This window comes from Chroicocephalus ridibundus, chromosome 2 (assembly GCF_963924245.1).
Source record: "Chroicocephalus ridibundus chromosome 2, bChrRid1.1, whole genome shotgun sequence".
In the NCBI taxonomy this organism is placed as follows: Eukaryota; Metazoa; Chordata; class Aves; order Charadriiformes; family Laridae; genus Chroicocephalus; species Chroicocephalus ridibundus.
This window is the reverse complement of record NC_086285.1, coordinates 132,797,602-132,819,401: the sequence shown is the minus strand read 5'-3', so window position 1 is coordinate 132,819,401 and position 21,800 is coordinate 132,797,602. Positions and strand designations below refer to the sequence as shown.

The 21,800-nt window shown below is 41.9% G+C and overlaps 1 protein-coding gene across 12 annotated transcripts in view; it reads right to left on the bottom strand.

Moving 5' to 3' along the window:
* SULF1 (sulfatase 1) overlaps positions 1-21,800 on the bottom strand; it is a 153,340-nt gene that overhangs the window by 30,755 nt on the left and 100,785 nt on the right. For all 12 annotated transcript variants that reach the window (XM_063327023.1, XM_063327026.1, XM_063327025.1 and 9 more), the window contains 7 exons: positions 18,169-18,320; positions 15,990-16,159; positions 5,181-5,331; positions 3,996-4,171; positions 3,310-3,438; positions 2,990-3,046; positions 1,862-1,991 (listed from right to left, as the gene is read on the bottom strand). In XM_063327023.1, coding sequence (XP_063183093.1) covers positions 1,862-1,991; positions 2,990-3,046; positions 3,310-3,438; positions 3,996-4,171; positions 5,181-5,331; positions 15,990-16,159; positions 18,169-18,320 — 965 coding nt within the window. The remainder of the gene's footprint in view (positions 1-1,861; positions 1,992-2,989; positions 3,047-3,309; positions 3,439-3,995; positions 4,172-5,180; positions 5,332-15,989; positions 16,160-18,168; positions 18,321-21,800) is intronic.

Sequence of the window (21,800 nt, the reverse complement as noted above, 5' to 3'; positions counted from 1 at the left end):
TATCAGTCAGGCATTACACTGAAATCATTACGGCTACAAGAAGAAAAAGTAATGCTTGGGTATGGGTATCGCTGTCTGAATCCTTACAGTGACCTTAAACAAGCAAGTGTTTCTGAGCAAGGAGACCCTTCTATTAAAGGTGTTTCAATATATTATAAAGCACGATGATTACCAAGTGTGTTGTCCAGTTGTTCATCCCAGCAAATCACAGAATCACAGAATGGTTTGGGTTGGAAGGGACCTGAAAGACCATCTAGTTCCAACCCCCCCGCCCTGGGCAGGGACACCTCCTGCTAGACCAGGCTGCTCAAAGCCCCATCCAGCCTGGCCTTGAACAATTCCAGGGATGGGGCATCCACAACTGTTCCAGTGCCTCACCACCCTTACTGTAAAGAATTTCTTCCTGATATCCAATCTAAATCTCCCCTCTTTCAGTTTGAGGCCGTTACCCCGTCCTATCGCTCCACTCCCTGATAAAAGAGTCCCTCCCCATCTCTCCTGTAGGCCCCCTTCAGGTACTGGAAGGCTGCTATAAGGTCTCCCCAGAGACTTCTCTTCTCCAGGCTGCACAACCCCAACTCTCTCAGCCTGTCCTCATGTGTAAGCATAGGACTCACTAGTTTGCTTCCGTAATTCTGAATTAGCCCAGTGAGTACAAGCTTTCACTGCTCAAAAATCTTCTCTCCCTTATTTATAATTATCATTGAATTATCTTGCATATTTAGCAATACACTGTGTCTGTCAAAGTAGTCATCTTCTGTTATCACGGAATCACGGAATCACAGAATCTTCAGAGTTGGAAGGGACCTCTAGAGATCATCTAGTCCAACTCCCCTGCTAGAGCAGGATTGCCTAAAGCACATCCCTCAGGGCTGCATCCAGGTGGGTCTTGAAAATCTCCAGAGAAGGGGGCTCCACAACCTCCCTGGGCAGCCTGTTCCAGTGCTCTGTCACCCTCACGGTAAAGAAGTTTTTCCGTGTATTTGAACGGAACTTCCTATGTTCTAGCTTGTGCCCATTGCCCCTTGTCCTGTCGCTGGGAACCATTGAAAAGAGCCTGGCTCCGTCCTCCTTAAACCCACCCTTTAGATACTTGTAAACATTAATCAGGTCCCCCCTCAACCTTCTCTTCTCCAGGCTAAAGAGTCCCAGCTCTTTCAGCCTTTCCTCATAAGGGAGGTGCTCCAGTCCCATAATCATCTTGGTTGCCCTACGCTGGACTCGCTCCAGTAGTTCCCTGTCCCTCTTGAACTGGGGAGCCCAAAACTGGACACAGTACTCCAGTTGTGGCCTCACCAGTGCAGAGTAGAGGGGGAGAATGACCTCCCTCGACCTACTGGCCACAGTCTTCCCTATGCAGCCCAGGATGCCATTGGCCTTCTTGGCGACAAGGGCACACTGCTGGCTCATGGATAATTTGCTGTCTACCAGGACCCCCAGGTCCTTCTCCTCAGAGCTGCTTCCCAGCATGTCCGCCCCTAACACTTACTGGTGTTTGGCATTCTTCCTTCCCAGGTGCAGGACCCTACACTTGCTTTTGTTGAACCTCATTTGGTTCTTCTCTGCCCAGCTCTCCAGCCTGTCCAGGTCACGCTGGATGGCAATGGATGTTATGTTTGAGCATGGGATTTTTACTATAAACCCTGTACTGAAACAGCAAACTAAGGACCAGCCCTCCAACACCTTAAATTGGACCATTGCTTACAGCCATTTGTGTCTGGTTTTCTTCACTCTGAAGATATTCAGAATAATGGTCTTTAGCTACCTTCCAAATGCCATAGTCTTCAAATTCTTTTGATCGGTAGTGAAAAATAGGTATTCCCCTGTGTTACATGGAAGACTGCAGTTGTTTGTAGCTTACCTGTCCTGGTTGTTCACAGGCTGTCTGGTATCTTGCTTGTTGGCATAGTTCTTTTACTCTCTCATATTTTGGTAGCTGATTAGACTGCTGAGTGTTTTTGTTGGATTCTTCCTTCTTGCGTAGAAATTTGCTTTGAAAGAAATAAAGTTGACTATTTTAGGTACATTCCTCTAAACTCTGGAGATGATTAATTCACCTGAAAAAGCAAAGCTACTTGAAGATTTAATGTCTTCTCAGGGAAAAAAAATCCCCACACTTCTGTTATTGACCTTCAGTGTAGGTCATGTAGTGAAAAAAAGGCTCAGGTGATTTGCTGGAAATTACCCAAAGAGAAATAAGAGCTGCTGAAATATATCTAACTGATACAGTTCAGCACCATTCATACATAAATGTATGTTCTTTCACAAAGCAAAACACGCTGAAGCAGTACTCGGCTGGCTGAAAAGCCCAGATGAAGAGACTTAAGGGCTTCCATACTCATTCGGCCCTACCTTGGCTATATCTTTTATATTACAATATGTCTTGTATGCACTGTTAAGTGCTACATCATACAAGATTTCCATAATCTGTAAAGTGCTGCAAGGAAATTGCTGTAAAATTTTTACTCAGAGAAAATTTTCACAGCAGTAATTGGCAAGGTGAGAGGGCGTAAAGAAGTATCCGTGAAAAGAGGAGCAGTTACGGTCATAAATCTCATTTACACATAAGTCTTTGCTTAGCTGGAACAAAAATAAAGAATGTTTCCAATATGTGATGGAAAATACAAAATCAGTTGATAAGAGGATTCTGCACAGCTGGATTTGAAACAGATATTTGGAAAGAAAATGAGTCAGATGATGATGTAAATGGTCACAAGTACGATGTTAGAGAAAGAGGAGGTACAGGCTAGGAGAGTCGCCAGAAAAGCATGCTTTCAAATTTCTTCAGAGGCAGGGATTTGGGAGAACAGCCGCTTGCAAAGCCAGTGGTGGGAAACTAGGAAACAAATCAGGCCTGTAAGTTTGCTTGCAAAATTTACTGCTTTGCTGACCATAAAAAGGCAGAGGAGGGACCAGAAAGGAAAGCATGTACAAGAGAGTGTTCACAACAGGCAGGCTCTCCCAAAACTCTCTCACCCCTAATAATTACCCTCTTTCCACCAGAAATGTGTCACGCCAAATTTTGGTCTTCTTGTTTGTTCGAAACCTGAAAGCAAAACAATAATATTTACTGCTGGCACCCATATATAGCACTGCTAGTGTTAACAATTTATTTTTGAAAAAACACCTCTTCACTTATATATACCTGCAGTTTTATAGACGTGCTATTTAAGAGACTCTTCAAATGCGAAAGCTGTGGTCGTTGGCATGACACAGCTCATTTTCACAGAATCTTTTTCCACTAAGTTGTTGATTTACTTAGGTGTTTTCTTCTGAACTGGCTAAAAAAAAAAATATGCTGGGACCCACCTGTTTCCTGGTCTCTCCAAGTCCAGAAGCTTTAGGACAGATTTGCCATCCATATCTGGAGGCGTGTCAAGTCCTGCTATATCCAGAATTGTTGGAGCAAGATCAATGTTGAGAACTATCTGAGGCACTCTGCAATCAACAGAAAAGGTCGTGGTTGTCATGTGTTCAATATGTAAGTCTTCACATTCTCTTGGAAATAGAATGGTCATTAATGTTTATCAGGGCTTTGAAGATGTAAAGCTCTACAGAAGCGCTAAGTTTAGAAAATCCCCTTTGAAGGCTACGATTCTCATGACGACAGGCCAGTACAGCAGACTGTCATCACAAAGAAAAAGCTAAGCACAATAAAACAAGGAGGTGCAGTAGCCACAACTCTTACCTCATTGACAATGAGGGCGTGACACCACCCCTTCTTCTAAACCACAAGATGAACAGTAAAGATGAGCACCTACTTTTAAAAAGCAAAACCCAAAGCCTACAGGACTACACATTATATGACCTTCTCATCTGCATCATAACTTATTAATAATATACAAAATGAAAGACGTGCCTCTTTGTAAGACTCATTGCTCTACAGTAATAGGACATCCTTTATGAAATGAAACTAGACAGAGTGATAATTACATGCTCTTAGAAAAATTTTACATTAGATTCAACAGCTGTGGTAGAGACATAAGAGAACGTACACTGATCCTGGCTCTACACTTGGACCACGAATAAAGAAAGGAACTCGAATATCAAAGTCATACGGCATTGACTTCCCCTTGACCAGTCCAAACTGCCCGATATGGTAACCATGGTCAGCAGTGTAAATAATGTAGGTATTCTCCAGTTCTCCCATCTCTGTAAGCATTTGGTATAACTGCAACACAGCACAGGAAAAAGTCTGAATTAAATGCAGCAAAATATGTTTTGTGCATAATCATGTATAACCGTAATTTTACTTCCGTAAATACACAGAACCAAACATGACATCGATGAGGTTGTTAAAAGAGACACTCTGGGGATGGGCATTTTTACATCTCATCTTTACTGTGCTGTTAAAAAATTCAGCTTACAAGTTTAATTTCACATTTGACAGAGAGGAAAATTAAACAAGTCCAGAAAATTAAAATAGCAAAATATGTTAACACTAATATGGTTGTATCCGTATGTCCAAAAGTCATTGTGTACTCAAACACAGCTTGGGAAAAAGTCTGCTACAGCTTTAGGGTGAACAGTACTCGTATTTGATTTACTGTGTTAGTCTACAACTTTCTCATTCCTTACAGTTGTGGGCTTGGGAAAAGGCTGTAAATTTTTATTAAAGTTTAAAGAAATGTCTCTGGGGGAAGATCTTTGGTCATGGTGCTTGATTTTTGAACAAAAAGTCATGCAAAGTACACCTAATAGTTCATGTATCACGTTACCTATAATTAGCTGTACACTGCATTGCCTAACTTCTGCAAACACCAGCAGACTGACACCTGAGTTGCTGTGATTTGCCAATTCCCAGATTTCAGCTGAAGGATGAACTGTGAAGGGAGTGTGTGAAATGAATAGAAGTTGTCGTGTGTGCACCTGTGTCTATCCATGTGTACACACAGGTGATGCATCTTCTGTTAATACCAGGCTTTATATTAGGCCCAGTGACTTTTTCCTTTTAAAAAAATCATCAGCTGATTCACCCAGCGATTGAAAGAAGCAAGCGAGGAGCTTGGCACTGTGTTGCAGACAACATAAACAGAATTCATTTCTACTGAGAATATGTGGAGTAATTCTTTGTACCCAGGGGCTTTCCCCAGGCTGCGGCTTGTGAAGGTAAAGAAAGAATTCATTTAATTTTGCAACCGACTAAAAAGATTGCATTCAGAGTAGTTTCTTGAACTCACTCTTTCCATAGAGTCGTCAACTGACATCAGGGTCTGAAGTCTTTTGCGCTGCAAGACGTTTGTAAACTCCATGTGGATAGGCAGCATGGGCCCCGTGTACTGCATGATCCAGTGCTTATCCATGTTTGGTGCGTAGTTATAGCTGGGAGTGCTGTAAGGAAAAGAAAGGATCTGAAAAGTTGTGCAGCATCACAGGCCTCAGAGGAAGGTGGGAACTCCTCTAGCACAGGAATAGCCAACAAACAGTTAAATCACATATTCCATGTAGTAGCTGGTATTCCGAATGTAAAATATCACAAACATCACTTCAGTGGCTTCCAAGCTTAGTTGGTTCCTACATTACTTCCTCAACATTTTTTAACCACTTGCTTTCTGAGCTTTCTTTCAGGCTCAAATAACACTACTAGATCTGTAATCATTAGAAAAGGTCATCTGAATGATGCATCCTATAAAGATAAGTAGAAAAATTAAGAAAGTCAAACATCAAAGATTACTACTTCCCCCTAGTATCATGTAAATCGCCCTGATGTTTCCACTGGGGAAATTACCTTTATATTAGCACAAGTTCAATGAAACTCACAAGAAAGTTATTTTCATGTGGGATAAAGAAATTTAGTAGTAGGTACTGAGATAAGAACAGTAGCTCTGGTGTTACCAGTTTTCAAGAGGCTCCAAAGAGCAAAAGCACTGACTTTTTTCCCCTCCCCATCACTGCAAGCATTGCCAGGACCTGAGTGCAATCCCCCTGGGGCCGCCTGCCTGGGCACAAGGTCAGCTCCGATAGGAAGCCATGCTTGTGGCCTTGAAGGAGAAAGCTGAGAAGGTGCTGCAACCAGCGCTGTTGACTCCAGACCCCCATTCAGGCTCTATCACTTGCCTTTGGCCCGCACATGAGCTACATCCCGGTGATGCTTGGTGATGTGGTAGATGTGCAAATTCTGCCCATACCAAAATAGCATTTATTTATACACTAAATCCAGTTGAGGTGCTATTTTTTGTGTGTGTGAATACAAAGCACGGTGCATTACCAGTTTAACTGGAACTATGACAACAATATTGAACTAATACTGCTATCGATGCTAGCGCTAAGAAGTATAGCACAGAGTCCTACTAAAGCAAAGAATGATGCTTTAGGAGTTTGCACAAACATCAAAGGAAAGATTTAAGAGGGGTGTTCTATCCACAGCCAGTGAATTTTTGAAGGATATCATATGAGAAACAAGAATACGTTCACATATATATCACCTCTGAAGAAAAGGTACTGCAAAAAATATGCCCAGTAAATTTGCTGTACAGTTATGCACAGTACAAAAGCTTTCCATTAATCCTGTTTTTATACCTAGCATACGTGACAAAAATAAGGTGAAAAGAAACCAAACGAAATCCATGTCCTGTAACAGTCTCATTTACATATGACCACCTTCCTTCTCTAACACTTGTAGAATCGAGGCTTTGAGAATCTAGGCTTTGCCATTTTGATGAAGTTCTTTGGTTTTTATTTTTTCCCCCGTTCTAATACACAGCAGTATGATACATGTATCCCAGCATTACCTTTAAAAAAGAAATGAAAATAGAAAATGAAAAAATGCTGTATGATCGGAATGATTTGATTCCTATGTTTCTCTTTTCAGTTTATAACCAAAATCCAATTCAATATTAATTTACTGTTTAGATACTGACCATTTTAATGTGCGTTACGCAAAAGTGCGTTTTCCCCACAGAAGTGTTTAGGTGTAGTTGTCCTTTTGTAAAAGGTAGCACTGAACAATATCAGAACATTGTATACTGATAACCTTTGACCAGTCCTTCATTCAGCTTTCATTTTTCTTGACGTGGTTGTGCGTGATCACTGAATGGTGTAAGCATTTGATTTTACTGAAGCAGTTGATTTTACTGTATCTGCTATAGTATGGAAAACCTATAACTATATATTCCGAGGATAAAAATTGTCTGAATGGGAAAGGTAATAGACTGATAGTCAACTGCAATAAATTAATGGAGTCCACATTTTTGAGAGTTTAGGGAGAATTTGTGAAGTACATATGTTTCTAGTATATACAGCTCATTTTGATTAACTTACTTAACAATTATCATCAATGGAAAACAGAAGTGAGACAATGGTAACACAGGGTTTGTGAACGTTTCCTTGAGTACTTCCTTCCTAAGATGTATGGAAAGGTTAACAAAGACAAACATAAAGTGAAATTCCTTTTCTGATGGAAAGTCTTTCATTTCGGGTTGAAAAGTCAAAATTTTGACATTTCCCATGGTAGAAATCTGATTTTTTAAAGGAATGTTTATATTACCACAAAATGAATGAAACTGAGCCCAGGAGCACAGTCCTCTAGGTCGTTGGCTAGCCAGCAGCCCTAGCAGATGGACTGATGGAGCCCTAGACTTTGAAGAAACAAGTCTTAGGAGTTTTGGTCACCTATCAGGTATCAGGCACGTTGACAGAAAGGAAGGATACTTCCAGCGCAAACTTTCCTCTGCTTCTTTGGAAGTTTGTCAAATGAGATTTTTCCCATGAAAGAGCTCAGTTTCGATTAATCAGTGTTTTCCAGCAAAACCCTGGGTTTATTTTTTTTTTTTCCAGCAGACTCCTGAGTGCCCCCGCCATGGCGGGATGAGGTGGCTGTGAGCCGCGCTCAGCCGGCAGCGCTGTGACAGCCTGCCGCTGTGCCAGGAAGGAGAGCCAGCTGCTGAAGCAGGCTCAGGTCTCACGTTCCCAGGCCATTGTCAGAAGCCTCCTCCGCATAATGGATAGTCCTTAAAAGCAGCACTCAAGGGTTTAGCGGGGCGGTTAAAACCTTTCACAGACACTTCCCAAATGCATTTTGAATTTTCTGGGTGAGAAATGCAGTAGGCAGAGAGTGAGCAGAATTTTCCTCCCAGGCAAGTCAAGGAACAGGACCTTCTGCGAAATATCCAATGCCAGTGGCTGATGGAGAAATGTGAAATGGGGGCCCAAAGTGGAGGGGAAAGAGTGCTAGGGAAGAGACAGAAAGGAATCCAAAATGCCCACAGCTTGTCTGTGTTCCCTGCCCACCCCTCTTTGTTGTACCTTGCAGAATTCCACCAGAACGGCACTGCTTGCCAGGCACATAGGTGAGAGGTGACCTGACATTGCCCTCACATCTGTCTACCTTTTGTGGGGGTAAAAAATGCCACAACAGACACAACAGAGGTGGATTCTGGGGAGAATGTTGCTGATTTCTGAAAACCTTTCCAAGCCAGCAGACTTCTTCACCATCGGTAATAACTGTTTATCACAGCAGTAGGAGATATCAGCTAAATGTTCAGCTGTTGTTAGCCCTTGAAAGTCATCATGACACGGTCTGTCACTGTTTCTATTCTTCCCTTTTTGGGAACAGCTTTGGTCTGCATTGACAAGTACTACTGTAAAGTAACACAGCCATCTACATTTCCTTGATTCCTCCTAGCACTGGGAATACTGGATAGAAGAAATGTACTGTGTCTTCTATTGCCTTTTCTCAGTCATGGAGGCTATCTTGTCTTGAGCCCATTTGTTGATCCATGATCAGCAGACCGTGCCAGGTACCTCATCATTTTCAGGTTGTCCATGGCCTCTAAGCCTGGCAAGGAGATCACCTGCCTGTCGGTCTTTGCTGGGCTTACCCTGAGCAGCTCAGATGCCGCCCCAGAGTTCAGTAAGGAGCAGTGTCCGATTTCAAGGTCAATCTTGCTAGTTGATCAGCAAATAGTAAAGCACTTAAACCTCTGAATGTGTGCCCGGAGACTGACTGAGAGTTCATGTTACATGTTACGAAAATAGATAACATGGAAAAGTGCTCCCCCACATGTAGGATGGTTCTAAAATGACCAGCAACATACTACATGAATATTAAATCTGTAGAGAGGGTAAGGATTGAGAGAGGAAATGATTACTCTACCAAATATGTATAGTAGGCTATACTACCTTGGGCAAATCTAGGTCGCTCAGTTGCTCTCTTACATTTGTCCAACACACACTATGCAGAACTTCCTACACAGAAACTTCTCGGCACTCTGTCACAGGTCTGTTCTGGCACTGGGCAGGACACAGGAAGATGTCAGATTCATAAAATTTCAAATTGATCCCCCCAGTTTAACTAACAAAAAAATCCCAAATGTGTAACAGTAACAAATGCTGAACCCAGTCAGGCACTTTCCCATAAACACGTTCTCAGAATGAGAAAAAAAATTCACCCTGAGATTTTGTAATCATACACCTATGTGAATAAATTTACAGAGAAATCATCCCATTTTACATGCATATTTGAAAAAACCGAAAAAGTAAAATAGTATTAGCCTTCTCTAGCTTTAGATTACAGTCTCCTCAGGAAAGGGCTGAGTTGTGGGGTATGAGTTCTGTTAGCGTTTAACGTCTCTGCATCAATGTCCATCGTTTTGCTTATGCCCTATCATGGAAATTGCAACCACTGTCTATTTACCACCTGTTAAACAGCAGCAGGGAAGCCCACAGTGGTGACAACAAAGTGTTCTACAGGTTATGGAAGGAGTAGGTTATCTATAAGCGCTAGTACACTTTTCTCTTTAAAGAAAGATTCACCATGAAATTATCAGTTATTTATCGGCAAGCACTGGTTCAAATAGATACCTAAAGTTATGTTGGGAGGAAAGGAATTATATTAGCATTCAGCTTTGTCGCTTGAGTCCAAAAGGCCTCACTGACCTTCAGCCACATGAACAATCAGCATTCCATATCATACATTTTAATTAATCTTACTTTATTGTGTATTTAAATTTGAAGTTTAAAATAGGCAATGCATCTCATTTGGTTTCTAAGGTACCACAACAACTTTAAGTTAGACAAGAAATTAAAAAAAAAAAAACAGCAACCCCAAACAATGGATGCTTGTACTTGAGGACCTATTGAAAGAGCAAATCAATCAGGAATGAATTATCCTATCTTCTACTAGTAACTGAACTGTTTTTTGTGTGATATTCAATGAAACACATGGAATGAAGCCCTTCTGCAAATCATTATTATAAAAAGATACTTTGCAGGTTAAGCAAAGAATGGGAGATTCAGCTTGGCAAATGCTTTTTACACCGTTGTGGTATCTGCGTGGAATAGAATAAAGCAGGGCACAATATTTTTTAAGAGCTCCCAGAATTCAGTGCAACTTTAAATTAACATTTGTTTTCTAAAAGTTTGATCTAAATATATACATTTCCCTTTCAGATGGGTTAACATGGAAAGAAACAAGCATATTTACATTTGTTCAATTGCTCATACTAAAAACCTGCCTCTATTTACAATCTCCTAATTCCCTCCTATTTTTATCCAACAAAGGAAAATTATGATCACAAAAATACTGTCTAAAAATGTTGATTGTGAATAATTCCATTGAGTTCTCGGGGGTTTTTATCCCAAAGTGTTTGGCTAATCTGTTTGCATTGGGAGTCCTCCAGTTAGTGAAAATAATAAAGTACTTATAAGCCCCAAGAACATCTTCTTTTCATAAAAATAAAAGTCAACAACATTTTAAAATAATACCTATGGCCAAACTCCTTGTGAAAAATGAATAGTTTCTTTACAAAACTAACACCTATATTATTCTTTGAAATATGATTAGCAAACGTTGCCTAAGTGGTCTTGTTTCTTCAGAAAAAGAGTAAATAAACAGAAGAAGCAAATCCTTTGTTTTCAGGGAAAGGAGACTTCCGGTTTTAGACACTGTTCTTGGAAAGCAGGAAGCCTAGGTTCCGGGCAAAATTAAAAGTCAAAAAAACATGACAAGTGACGTGGTCAGTATTAATGTGAAGTTGAATGTCACCGTTCTGGGTCTACTTTCCCTACCTTTTAAAAAATGAATCTTTTAAACCCAGCGATATTTATATATCAGGGGATGTGAGGTATGAAAGTTTCACCCCTGAAGTGTAACACAACAATAAAGAAGAAAAAAAAGTTGTTACCCGTTAAGTATAACACCTTTTTATTTTAGGAAAAAATATTTGTTGCTGATGCAGAAGTTAATTGGGTAACTAAAATCTTCCCACATTTCTATGTCACACTATTTCTTCTAGTCGTGTTTAAAGTCACACTCGCAATGACGTACGTGGTGATTTTGATCATTTATCTCCAAGTCAGGAGCCTAAGTGGGCCTCAGGCCAGCTGTGAGGAGACACACTGACATGTCAAGATTTATTACTGATGCAAATGTGTGATCCTACTCTAATGAGTAAGTGTCCACATTACAAGAAATACCACTGTAACTGGCAGATGTTCGCGACTCAGCCTCAGTGACTAGAAGGCACCCTGATGGCACCCCTCTCACACCTCAAATTCGCAGTTAAGGCTGCTCTGGGGATTTGGAGGTGCAACAGCATTGCTTTTCATGCTTCGCTACTACAAACTCACTGCTACCTCCAGACCTGGTCCTTCAGCACCTTTCATACCATCTTTAAATGGAAATTTAAAGTTCTGCCTTTCATACCATTTACTTTTTCTCACATTACGTTGGGAAGCTTTCCGCTCTCTTCCCAGATACCACTTCTAGCTGCTCCTCCTAAGATATTCAGCGTGGCAATAGGATTGCTTCCAGGTAACCATAAAATCTGGTTGTCAGTCCTCCTGCCAGCCCAAGGATCTTTAACTCAGCACAGCCAGCAGTGTTTCAGATCTCCATTTTTTACATTCTTCAGTAAACCTGCCTCCCGCAGATTTTTGCTTCTAATGTTTGTTTACTTCACAGCTTATAAACAGCTTAGATCTGATTCACATTTCCCCTAGGACTGGTTCACACTGGAAGGTAAAGGGAAGTTAAAGTGCCAGAGGCCCTGAGCATAACTGAGAATTCAGTCTTTCATTAGAGCATCCTTTGAGTCAGAGCTTTCCTACTCAGCCGTCTGATGGAACAAGATTCCCCTGTAACAGCTGCCAGGGGCACCTAGAGAGCCACCTCTTGTGTCGTAACTTCATATTTAACAACAGCATTTCCAAAGGTCTAGCAACCCTGCTCCCCAACAGACGATGTTCATTACCACAGCAATAATCCATGTATTGCCTTCATCTAGTACATCTTCTCCAGTCCCATTTTCTTCCACAGAAATAACTCCTGGGCATAACTAGAGGAAATGCATCAGTATGATTTATTTTCAGAAAATATATCACTCATTATGGAGACAGCAGCCAGCATAAACTTTCAGAAATATTTTTAGGTGTCAGAAACAGGACATGTTTTAAGGAGAGGAGAGGTGGGAGAGTGGGAGGGTGAATGGATGCTTAAAAACAATAGAGAGTGTCTGCTGCTTCCAGTATGATACAGTCTGTTAAACTGGAGCTAATGAGAATTAGCAGGGTTCACTTAAAATTAATGATAAAACAGCAGACACACCATTACCCTTCTTCTCCTTGTAAGACTTTTCATGCCGCTCCAGCAGGCTGTTGTGCTGAGGAGGACAGGACTGTAAAGTAATGATGGTATGTAATTCTTCCTTTTCTTTTTGGCTTTGATGGGTTTTTCATATATCTTATGGACTTTGCTGCTGCATTCACTTGATTTTCTTCTTTCCACGTTGTTAAGTGGGGAAATGAGACCAATGGACACCCCCATTTGAGGGCAGAACTTTCCCTGAATGGGAGTATTTCCTGGTGTAGCAGCTCCCCTCTGCATACACGCTGTGGAAAATGTCTTCTAAACAAACTTATGGTTTGTGTTTTTTAAAAATTTATACAGACAGTATTTCAATCAAATGTTAGGCACTTTACCAGCAAAGAAATGTCACATAAGTTAAGGTCTTGCTTCAGCTACTGTCCTTTTAAGCAAAACTTCCCCTCACATGTGGTTGACAGGCTATCTTAATCCTTGGTTTGTAGGTATAACCTTCCATCTCAGTTTGTAAAGCCAGCAAGCAGCTTTTGACCTGGTTTCCCTTCTTTGTTGGAGGTAGGCGTTACAGTAACATGATATAGCAACTACATTTTTAAAAACAAAATCCAAGGTCAGATGGCTTTCACCCAAGGTCAGAAAGAAAGAGATTCAAATGGTGCTTGACCACCAAGGAAGAAAACCTAAGGGTTAAATGTTCAAATTACACAAACCTTGGCAGGAGGGATTTTATTGTTCTTGTGCTGTTTTCACAGGGAGCACCGAATATTTCTGTGAGAACTGAACTTCTTATATCTTTTAGAGCGCGTTGCTAATATTGTTGCTAGAGAAATCAGTTATTTGGAGGCTTCAGCCACCCAAATTGGCAGTTTATCTTCAGTTTGTCTCATTTCTTAGTCTGTAGACTGAACTCTAACACATGCAGTCTGTCAGTGCAATAGGAAACACAAAACAACCCAGCAAGGATCTCTTGAGGTCACTAGAGAAAACACTCTTTGCAAGGAGGTTGCCAAGATATCAACAACACCAGAAGACAAGAAGCAGCAGCACAGCTGAGTCTCATATTCTGGGCTGTTTCACAAGTAGCCTAACAGAGCAAGGTATTTAGACCCCAGGAATCCGTGCAAACAGAAAATAATTTACACAAGTACTCAAATGACACTAAGCCTGCAAATAGATAACTAGGATTGTTGCTTGATCTTTGCAGGTGACACGCAACCTGTAAAAGGTGGAGAGGCAGTTAAAATTTTGGAGACTAACTAATCCCATTGGTTCTAGCAGCACAAGCTAGAAAACCAGTAGGCTGGAAGCATCAGGCGACAGAAAGCGTCAGGAGGATGATAAACCAATGCAAGTTCCTACAAGCACGCTTTTATGAGAAGCCAGTGAGCACGGAGCCTAAAATGAGTTGCTTTGGCCTGGGGAGAGGTAGAGCAAGATACAATGATTCAGTGCTTTTCTTCCAGACGCGGTCCACCCAGCTAAGCGGAAACAGTTTGAATCCTATCCTCCTGTATGATGGATAGTCCCCCAGCAGACAGGATGGCTTGCCTGAGGCCAGGCAATCTGTGCCACTAAACGGGAAGCAATCTGTTGAACAGAGCGAGAACAAATAGATATAACTCTCTTGCTATGAAAAGGGGTGATTGAAAGAAGACATGGGAGAGGTCCATTAAATTTGATGTAGTGACTATTCATTATTCCTCAGACAATGGAAAGTAGGGGACACCGGTGGCATGGACAGGCTCCAGGTTTAGAAGGAAAGAAGAAGCGGTCCTTTGTCCCTGACACACAGTGTGGCACTATGGAACTTGCTGCAGGACGGTGAGGCTGCCACCGGGGTTCAAAAAGAGAGCACACCGATGCAGAGAGAATGGGGCACAGTGGCCTGGATGCTTCACCTAAACTGGTGATTTTCAGAAGCTGGAAAAACAAGCAAAAAGGATTCCCCTCTCTCTCTCTCTCTCTTTTTTTTTTTTTCCTCCCCCTAAGCATTCCCTGCTGCTTTCTGCAGGAGCACATAATTCAGGATACTGAGTTAGAAAGGTCTTTCATGCAACCCAATAGGACAGGTTCTATGGGTTCATGTCTATCTTATTTTATCTGTAGGACATAAAAAGTTGTTAATAATTCTTCAGCATGATGACTTGAGAACCAATTTTAAGTGAATATTTACAAACTAAGGTATCAATCTCATAAATTCTGTATTCAGGTAGGAATTACCCTGAATATCTAAATAACTATGAACCATTGATGACTGGTTTGTGTCACTTGCAAAGTCTAGTGTCAGGAATGTAGGATTGTTGAGAATATAGGATAAGAAAAATATCGTTAAAGATGTAAGGTCAGGGAAAGCGGCATATCTAGAAAGTGGCAGTCAATAAGAGGATAAAAAAATACAAACTAACAAATATTTAACCATGTGCTGTGAACAGTAAATCTCTTCCTGGTCCCCACGAGTGATGAGTTAATGCATCCAGTTTATGCAGTAACTGCTACTCCTTGCAATTTTAAAGTAGTTAATGTAACTACAAAGACCATCCCTGTGTGTGAGCTACTGCAGGGTGTCCAAAATGCAATTTGTAGACCAAAGAGCTTTGCCACTGTGTGATGAAGCCGATTCCTCCTCATTTTCAGAGGCTAAATCAATGTACAATCCACATAAAATACCTTATTAATTTTTTTCTGTGTCGAAAGAGGTGCAAAGATATTGTTTAAGCATAAATGGAAAGAGTGGTCCATATGCCCATGGCAGAGAGAAGGGCAATGGAAAGCTTCCCTAACACCTCACTATGAGGAAAAGGACGCAGAATATTCAAGGTATAAAGCAAGAAGGGGAATCCAGGCCTATCCTCAGATTTTTACCTGGAGCTAGCCTCAGTTCTAGAAACAAAATGAGGAGTTGTTGGTTTTGGTTTTTTTTTTTTTTATTATAAAGTAATCACCAGAAAAGATTAAGCACGCTATTTAAAAATGAAGTCTAATAGGCTATTTTGGGAATCTGCTGGTATCAAGTCTATAAACAAATCTGGTGCACTCAAAAGCTATGAAAGGGTGTTTTTACTCTCAACACATTCAGTCAGTTAGAGCCCAGGAAGCGCATATCTTAGAGGAAGACGAAGGAAGTAATATCTTTCCAACAGATCCTGACCTGTGTCTACATATTTTCAGGGTATTGTAAGAAGCTGCCCTTACAAAGCCAAATACTGACCTTTTAATCTCCCACAACTTCCCAGGAGGAAAAAAAGCTTCTCTCTGTTTTAATAATGGTCAGAGCTGTCACTCTCCTCCCCGAAAGGAGCAAGCACGGCAAAAGAAACAAGCGAACATTCATGGCTTACTCTCAGTTTCTTATATTTGAATTCTCTGTCCCTCCAACGTCTCCATAAACAAATACCTTACAAGAAGCAGATCGAAGGAGCGAGTCTGGCAGGGTGTGATTTTGACTTACATATGCTGTGAAGCGTTGGGGTAGAGCTCTGAGAACTGCGGTGCCGAATCCTCGGGGCCATGGGGCGCGGCGTGGCTGATGACCATCATTATGGGCCTATGGGGATATATCCTCTTAGACATTCTGAAGTAATTAATGCTCTCATTAGTGATTAGGTCTGTGAAGTAGTCCTGGAACATACGATTAACACAAAGCAAAAGTTACAAAGTGCATGATTAATTAGATCACATACTATCATGTTATTATGTTATTTTCAAGTCCCTCATTAAAGCTCAGATCAGGAAGTAAAACCATACCATCAAAGAGATGTATGATTCGAGGGAGCATAGGGGAGACTGAGCGGTAATTACTTTCTTAAGCAGGCGATGCCACATAAAATGAGACAGTATTTTGCAAATCAGATACAACAGAAGGCATTAAGTAAATATGATTACCAGATTTTGTAATATAATGCTAAGTAACATTTAAAATTACAGACTCTACTGACTGTCTCTTGAATTTCACTGATAAAACCCTTTCACAAGATAATGCCTCCTAACTGCAAGAAATCATTGACTCTTAACATTGTTTTTCTGTTTACATAAATATTTCTTGCGTGCTCTTTGTTCAGATCATACTTTTGCATAGGTACAAAGTGGGAGAAAGCTACAACAGGCAACAGATTGCAAAAATCCTTATCAAAGAAATTGCAAATGCGAATGCAGGGAGCAGTTGAATTCCTGGAGGCTCTGTTCGTTTAATTGTGCAACTTTAAGCAGTGCAGCTGCTGAGATTAAGGTTGTGACTCGCTAATAAACTGGCTTAACCCACAGCCAAGGTGGCAAATGGAAGCCTACAAGGGGAAGGGAGGAAATGGAACTGAGAAAAAAAGATGAAAACTTAAATTAAACCACCTGCCACCTCGGAGCATTCACTGTTGGCCTGGAGGTCTAGTGCGAGCTTCATTGAGAAAGTGCTGAGACAATGTTTGTAATTTCAAGCACTTCCAGGCATGACTAATCATATGTTGTGGATTCGAGGCCCCGAACAGCTGCAAAAGCAGAGCCTGAGGGACAAGGTCTGTGTCGCTTGTTGGTGCTAGGACAAGCCAACCAGCTGTGACCTCCTCGCCCGCCCGCTCCCTGTCCCCCCTGCCCCTTCCGCTCTCCTGCAGCAGACACGGTAGCCCTGGCTGCTACCATCCTTGCAGGGATGTGGAAGAGACAGCAAACGACCTTTTGGTGTACAAAATGGGTAATGAGGCACCGGTGTTGTGATAATTTCTGGGTTTGTGGCCTGTTCGAGCAAAATGCCTGTATGACTGCTCTCCCAAAGCATCCACTCCCCTCTTATTTTCCTATTTATTCTAGCTGCGCGCACAGGGGTGCGTAAGGAATAACTAACCAATATTCTTTATTTTCTTTTTTCCACTCTATATAAATACATAATTAGTATCATATAATTTCTACGGGTGGGGAAATCAGAAACAGGCATCGGGAGCTTCCAATAAAATCTCATTACATGGGTCAGAAACCACAGCTGCAACATCTGTATCATCTTCTGTGAGCTACAGTCTGAGGAAATTCCAGATTGCTTTCTGCAGGCTGGAAAGTCTGGGATCTGCACTCCTAAGCCTTCCCGAGAAACTTCACGGCAGTGGGCAGGTCACCTTGGCATACTTTCCAAACTTTGTCAAGAGCACGAACAAGCTCTGAAGTTTTCCAACGGCCGTGTTCTCCTGCTTATCTATGCTCATAGTTATATCCGGTCCGACACCACAGGCGCACAGCCTTATTTTGTGTGTGCACTGTATAATGGAAAACAGCATGAACTAAGCCTTCTTATGTGGGTAACAACTGGCAACACTAGCTTTAAAGTTCAGTAGTGCAAGTGCACAATTATTTTTGGGAAAGGCTTTTATTTACTATTTGCTTCTGCCACAGAACCATCACTTTCTAGCAGAGGGAGGGAGGGAGGGAGAGAGGAATCACCAGGCTGCACTGACGAGCCTTTGGAAACTTTATTCAGTTGTGCTATTAATATTCTCACATGGAAACTGATCTGAAATGCCCTGGAGAGAGAATGTCATCTCAATTTCTTGGTTGTAGTTGGTTAATTAATTAATTATCTGGTTAATTAATTATCTGAAAGCGATTTTTATATGGCTTAATGATGCAGCATTTATGTGTCTGGAAAATACCTTTGCATAATCAAATCCATGCTTCTCTTTGTTACCATTGCGAGAAATGGTGTAATTATAGAAGCGAGAGTTCTTCACTAATCCAACCCACTCTCTCCACCCAGGAGGGATGTAGCTGCCATTGTATTCATTGAGGTATTTCCCAAAAAAAGCTGTGAAGGTAAAAAAAAAAAAGAACACACACATACATGAGGCTTTGCAATCCAAGTCTTTTAGTCTGAGTCAAAAGCATGCATGAATGAAGACAAAATGTGTTAGAATGAGTCAGAGCTGCTTTATAAAAATGTTCCTTTTATACCTTACAGGGTTTTGAAATTAAAATAAGTTATTTCCAGAGTTTTTATGAGAGTTGAAAGCCTTCGAGACTTTAGGTTTTCTTCTTAATCTTTTGGAATGTAGTGCTCACGTGAAATATTTTCAGGGTTTTTTTTTTTGAGAATGAGTATGTTTCTCTTGGTTTCCACTTGAAAATGGAATAAAAACTGAGTGCCGCAAGGCAACATCTGAGAAACACCTTGTGGTTTTAAGCAAGTGCTGTGATGTTTTGGAGCCTGGCTTCTGACTTTTGAAAGTTTGGGATTAGTAACCTGGTTACATTTGCTGGTTTGATAAAAGGTCTGGGAAGTTCAGATCTCCGTCCTGCTGGGCCCACGTTTGGGTAGAGCAAGAGGGAATCCCCACTCTGCTTTGCTACCATATCTTCTCTAGAGCAAAACTGATGAAGAGACAAAGACTTGGAGGTCAACTACCTCCACCCGGCCTGCCAAATAAGTCTATTTTTTTTCCATTAGCTCCAGGTGACAAGTCAGAACCCACTTAGATTGAAACTTTCAGCCTTTGCTGTCAGGCCCAGGAGGGTTTGCAGGTGCTTCTGCCAATTCCTCTGGAAGGAAGTAAAAAGGAAAACAATCTCACAATGTGGCCAGCTGTCTGGGAGTTGTGAATCACTTGTGCCAAAGATACAAAGACACCAAAAGCTGGCCAACTGGCTTTGGGAGGGTGAATTAATGCTGGCATGGCACCATGGCAAATGCAGCCATGTTGCTTCTAGGGACAAATTGGTATGGAAGCTATTTAGCTGCTTGTGTATGGTCTTTGGCCTGGATAGAGAAGCCAGTTTGGGTCGCTCTGCCCTGCTTTTGCACTGCCTGGAAACTCTGGTGACAAAACACCTGTCTGGGCCTGCAACTTGGGTTTTCAGGGATTTATTAGCTCCAGGTCAGTTCCCAGCAAGTTACTGGGACATCTGAGTAACTTCACTGTTTGCATTTTTAATTTTCTTGAGGTTTACAAGCCCCTGGAGGGTCACCCCTGTGCCAGCAGTTCTGTCGCCCGTGTCCCCAGCAGTCAGCACAAAAGGTGCTCACAAAATAAGACACCCCTGAAGAGGAGGGAAAGACAGACACCTCTGTCTTTCCAGGGACAGAGCTCCTCTGGGTGATAGCTGGCCACCTCGCTGCACCCCTCGTGGTACACAGCTGCTGCCCTCGCTGCTGACCCCGGCTCGGTCCAGCCCATGGAGTGCTGCTGCCCAGCATCGCTTCCTCAGCTGGGCTTCAGGACACACGTCAAACCTCGCTACTTGTTTCCTACTAGGAAATGAAATCACTTTGAAAAACCTCACATTCAACCTAGACACATTCAAACTAACCAAAAAAGCACATTTGTGGGAGGGCTTAAATAATTCAGATCTGATTGATGCGGGCATGGTGGTGAACTTCCTGGGAAAACTGGTGGAAAAATCAAAATGTTCATAATTAAAACTTGCCTGAGGCAACATAACTATGGTGTAATCGGATCATATAACTGCCAACTGTCACTAACCAGAGGTTACAGTCATATATAATGTTACTTTCCTATACCATGTGGAATGTGACATATAAACAAGTCCTACAGACACTAGACCAGACTTCCAGCTCTTCCTCCCACAGCCAGTCAGAAAGCAACCCAGCTGCTCTCCTTTTTTCTCCTGAGGCCAACCAGAAGTCAAGACGCTTGAGGTGAAGAGGGCGACTGTGGGGAGGGAGTATGTGCCCAGCACCGTTGGTCCCGGAATGGAAACCATACTTCTCCTCGGCAGCCAAACTGGGTTAAACTCTCAGGGAGTCAGACATCCAGGGAAAGTGTAAGGGTAAAGACTGAACCACTGTGGGAAGGGAAGCCAAGGAAAGGGAAGAAGGGCAGGACAAGTCAGAGTGAGACAACAGTGAAGAGAATTGTGGGAGAGTGGTGTGACCAAGAGAGAGGAAGCATTACTGAGCCAAGCAAAATCAAGGACAGTCTGTGGTTACAGGGGAGATCTGAGGTCAGCCCTCATGAATGCCATCCCGGATCTGTCAGCAGCTACTGCATGACCTTGGGGAACCTGTAAAGGACCCCACTGCCAACCTGCCTCCCACAAAGATCAGAGGCTTTCAGGCTATGAAATGGAAGTTATGGCAATTTATCACGTAGGACGGTTTGATAGCCCCACCTATAATTAAATTGACTAATACTGAGACCTGAACTCTGCTATTTACAGTCTTGCCAAACTTCAATCATTAGTGAAGATAGTTTCCATGCTATCTGACTCAGGCTGCATTTTGCTCCACGGAACATTTTAGCCAAACAGTTCAGCAATTTCCAAGAAAAAGGCTAGGGGAAAATACATGGGTTTGCCCATTTAAAAATCATCGGCAAGCTTTTCTCTAAGAAGTTCTAGTGTCTGTAGGTTTTGACATGTTGCCTTTGTAAATAACAGAGGTGGCTAAGAAAATCTGTCTCAAAATGGTCAAGCTCTGAAAAACTGTAGCACACAGATGATCAGGAAAGACTTACTACAGCTTCTCAGTTTAATGTTGCCATAGGGTGTTCCTTTATGGACCTGAGAAAGTCTCCACAGTTTCAGTTTTGGCACTAAAATAAAGAACAGTAAGCTTCTTTCTCTCCTTCTCTCCTCTCTCTGTGATATTCAGGCATTACCTGAGAGAAAGCCACCAGTATAAAATGCAGAGATGAAATGACCTGGGGCATAAGGATGAGAAAAGACAAACCGAATTTAGAAAAGAAAAGGGAGGCTTGGAGGTGGTGAGGGCCAATTCACCTTGGAATTTCCTTGCTTTAGATTGCTTAATTTTACAACTTTAATAATGTTTCGTTAGCTCCTCTTTGGCCCCCTGAACCCCGTATTTCGGTGCATGTTATGAGACTTTGGATTGACAGCCCGAACCATTCACCTTTGTGTTGGCAATGTTTTAGTATTTTATCATAAAAATAAATCTCAGAGCTGTCAAGTTTTAAACAGCTCCTTGAATGACAGTTTGCAGAAATAGATGTTTCCCCCTGTTGCGGAATAAAGCCGTTCTGATGTCAAATGTACAGCAGAGCCCTGATTACTAGTAGAAACAGCGGTAGCCATGGTAGTGGATCACATTTGCCAAATTGCTTCAACCAAGAGTGGTTTGTTGGTCAAAAGCTTGGGAGGATGAGAGTAATTAGACAGATGAAGGGAAAAGCCAGGCTTTTACTGAAACACAGGAGTTCAGTCCCTTCTCTGTGGTATTTTCTGAGTACCACTGAATATAGGATAGGGCAAGTGAGTCAGAGCTGGAGCCCAGCGCCAGCAGTTAGCGTCTGGCTCTTCATGCTCCGAA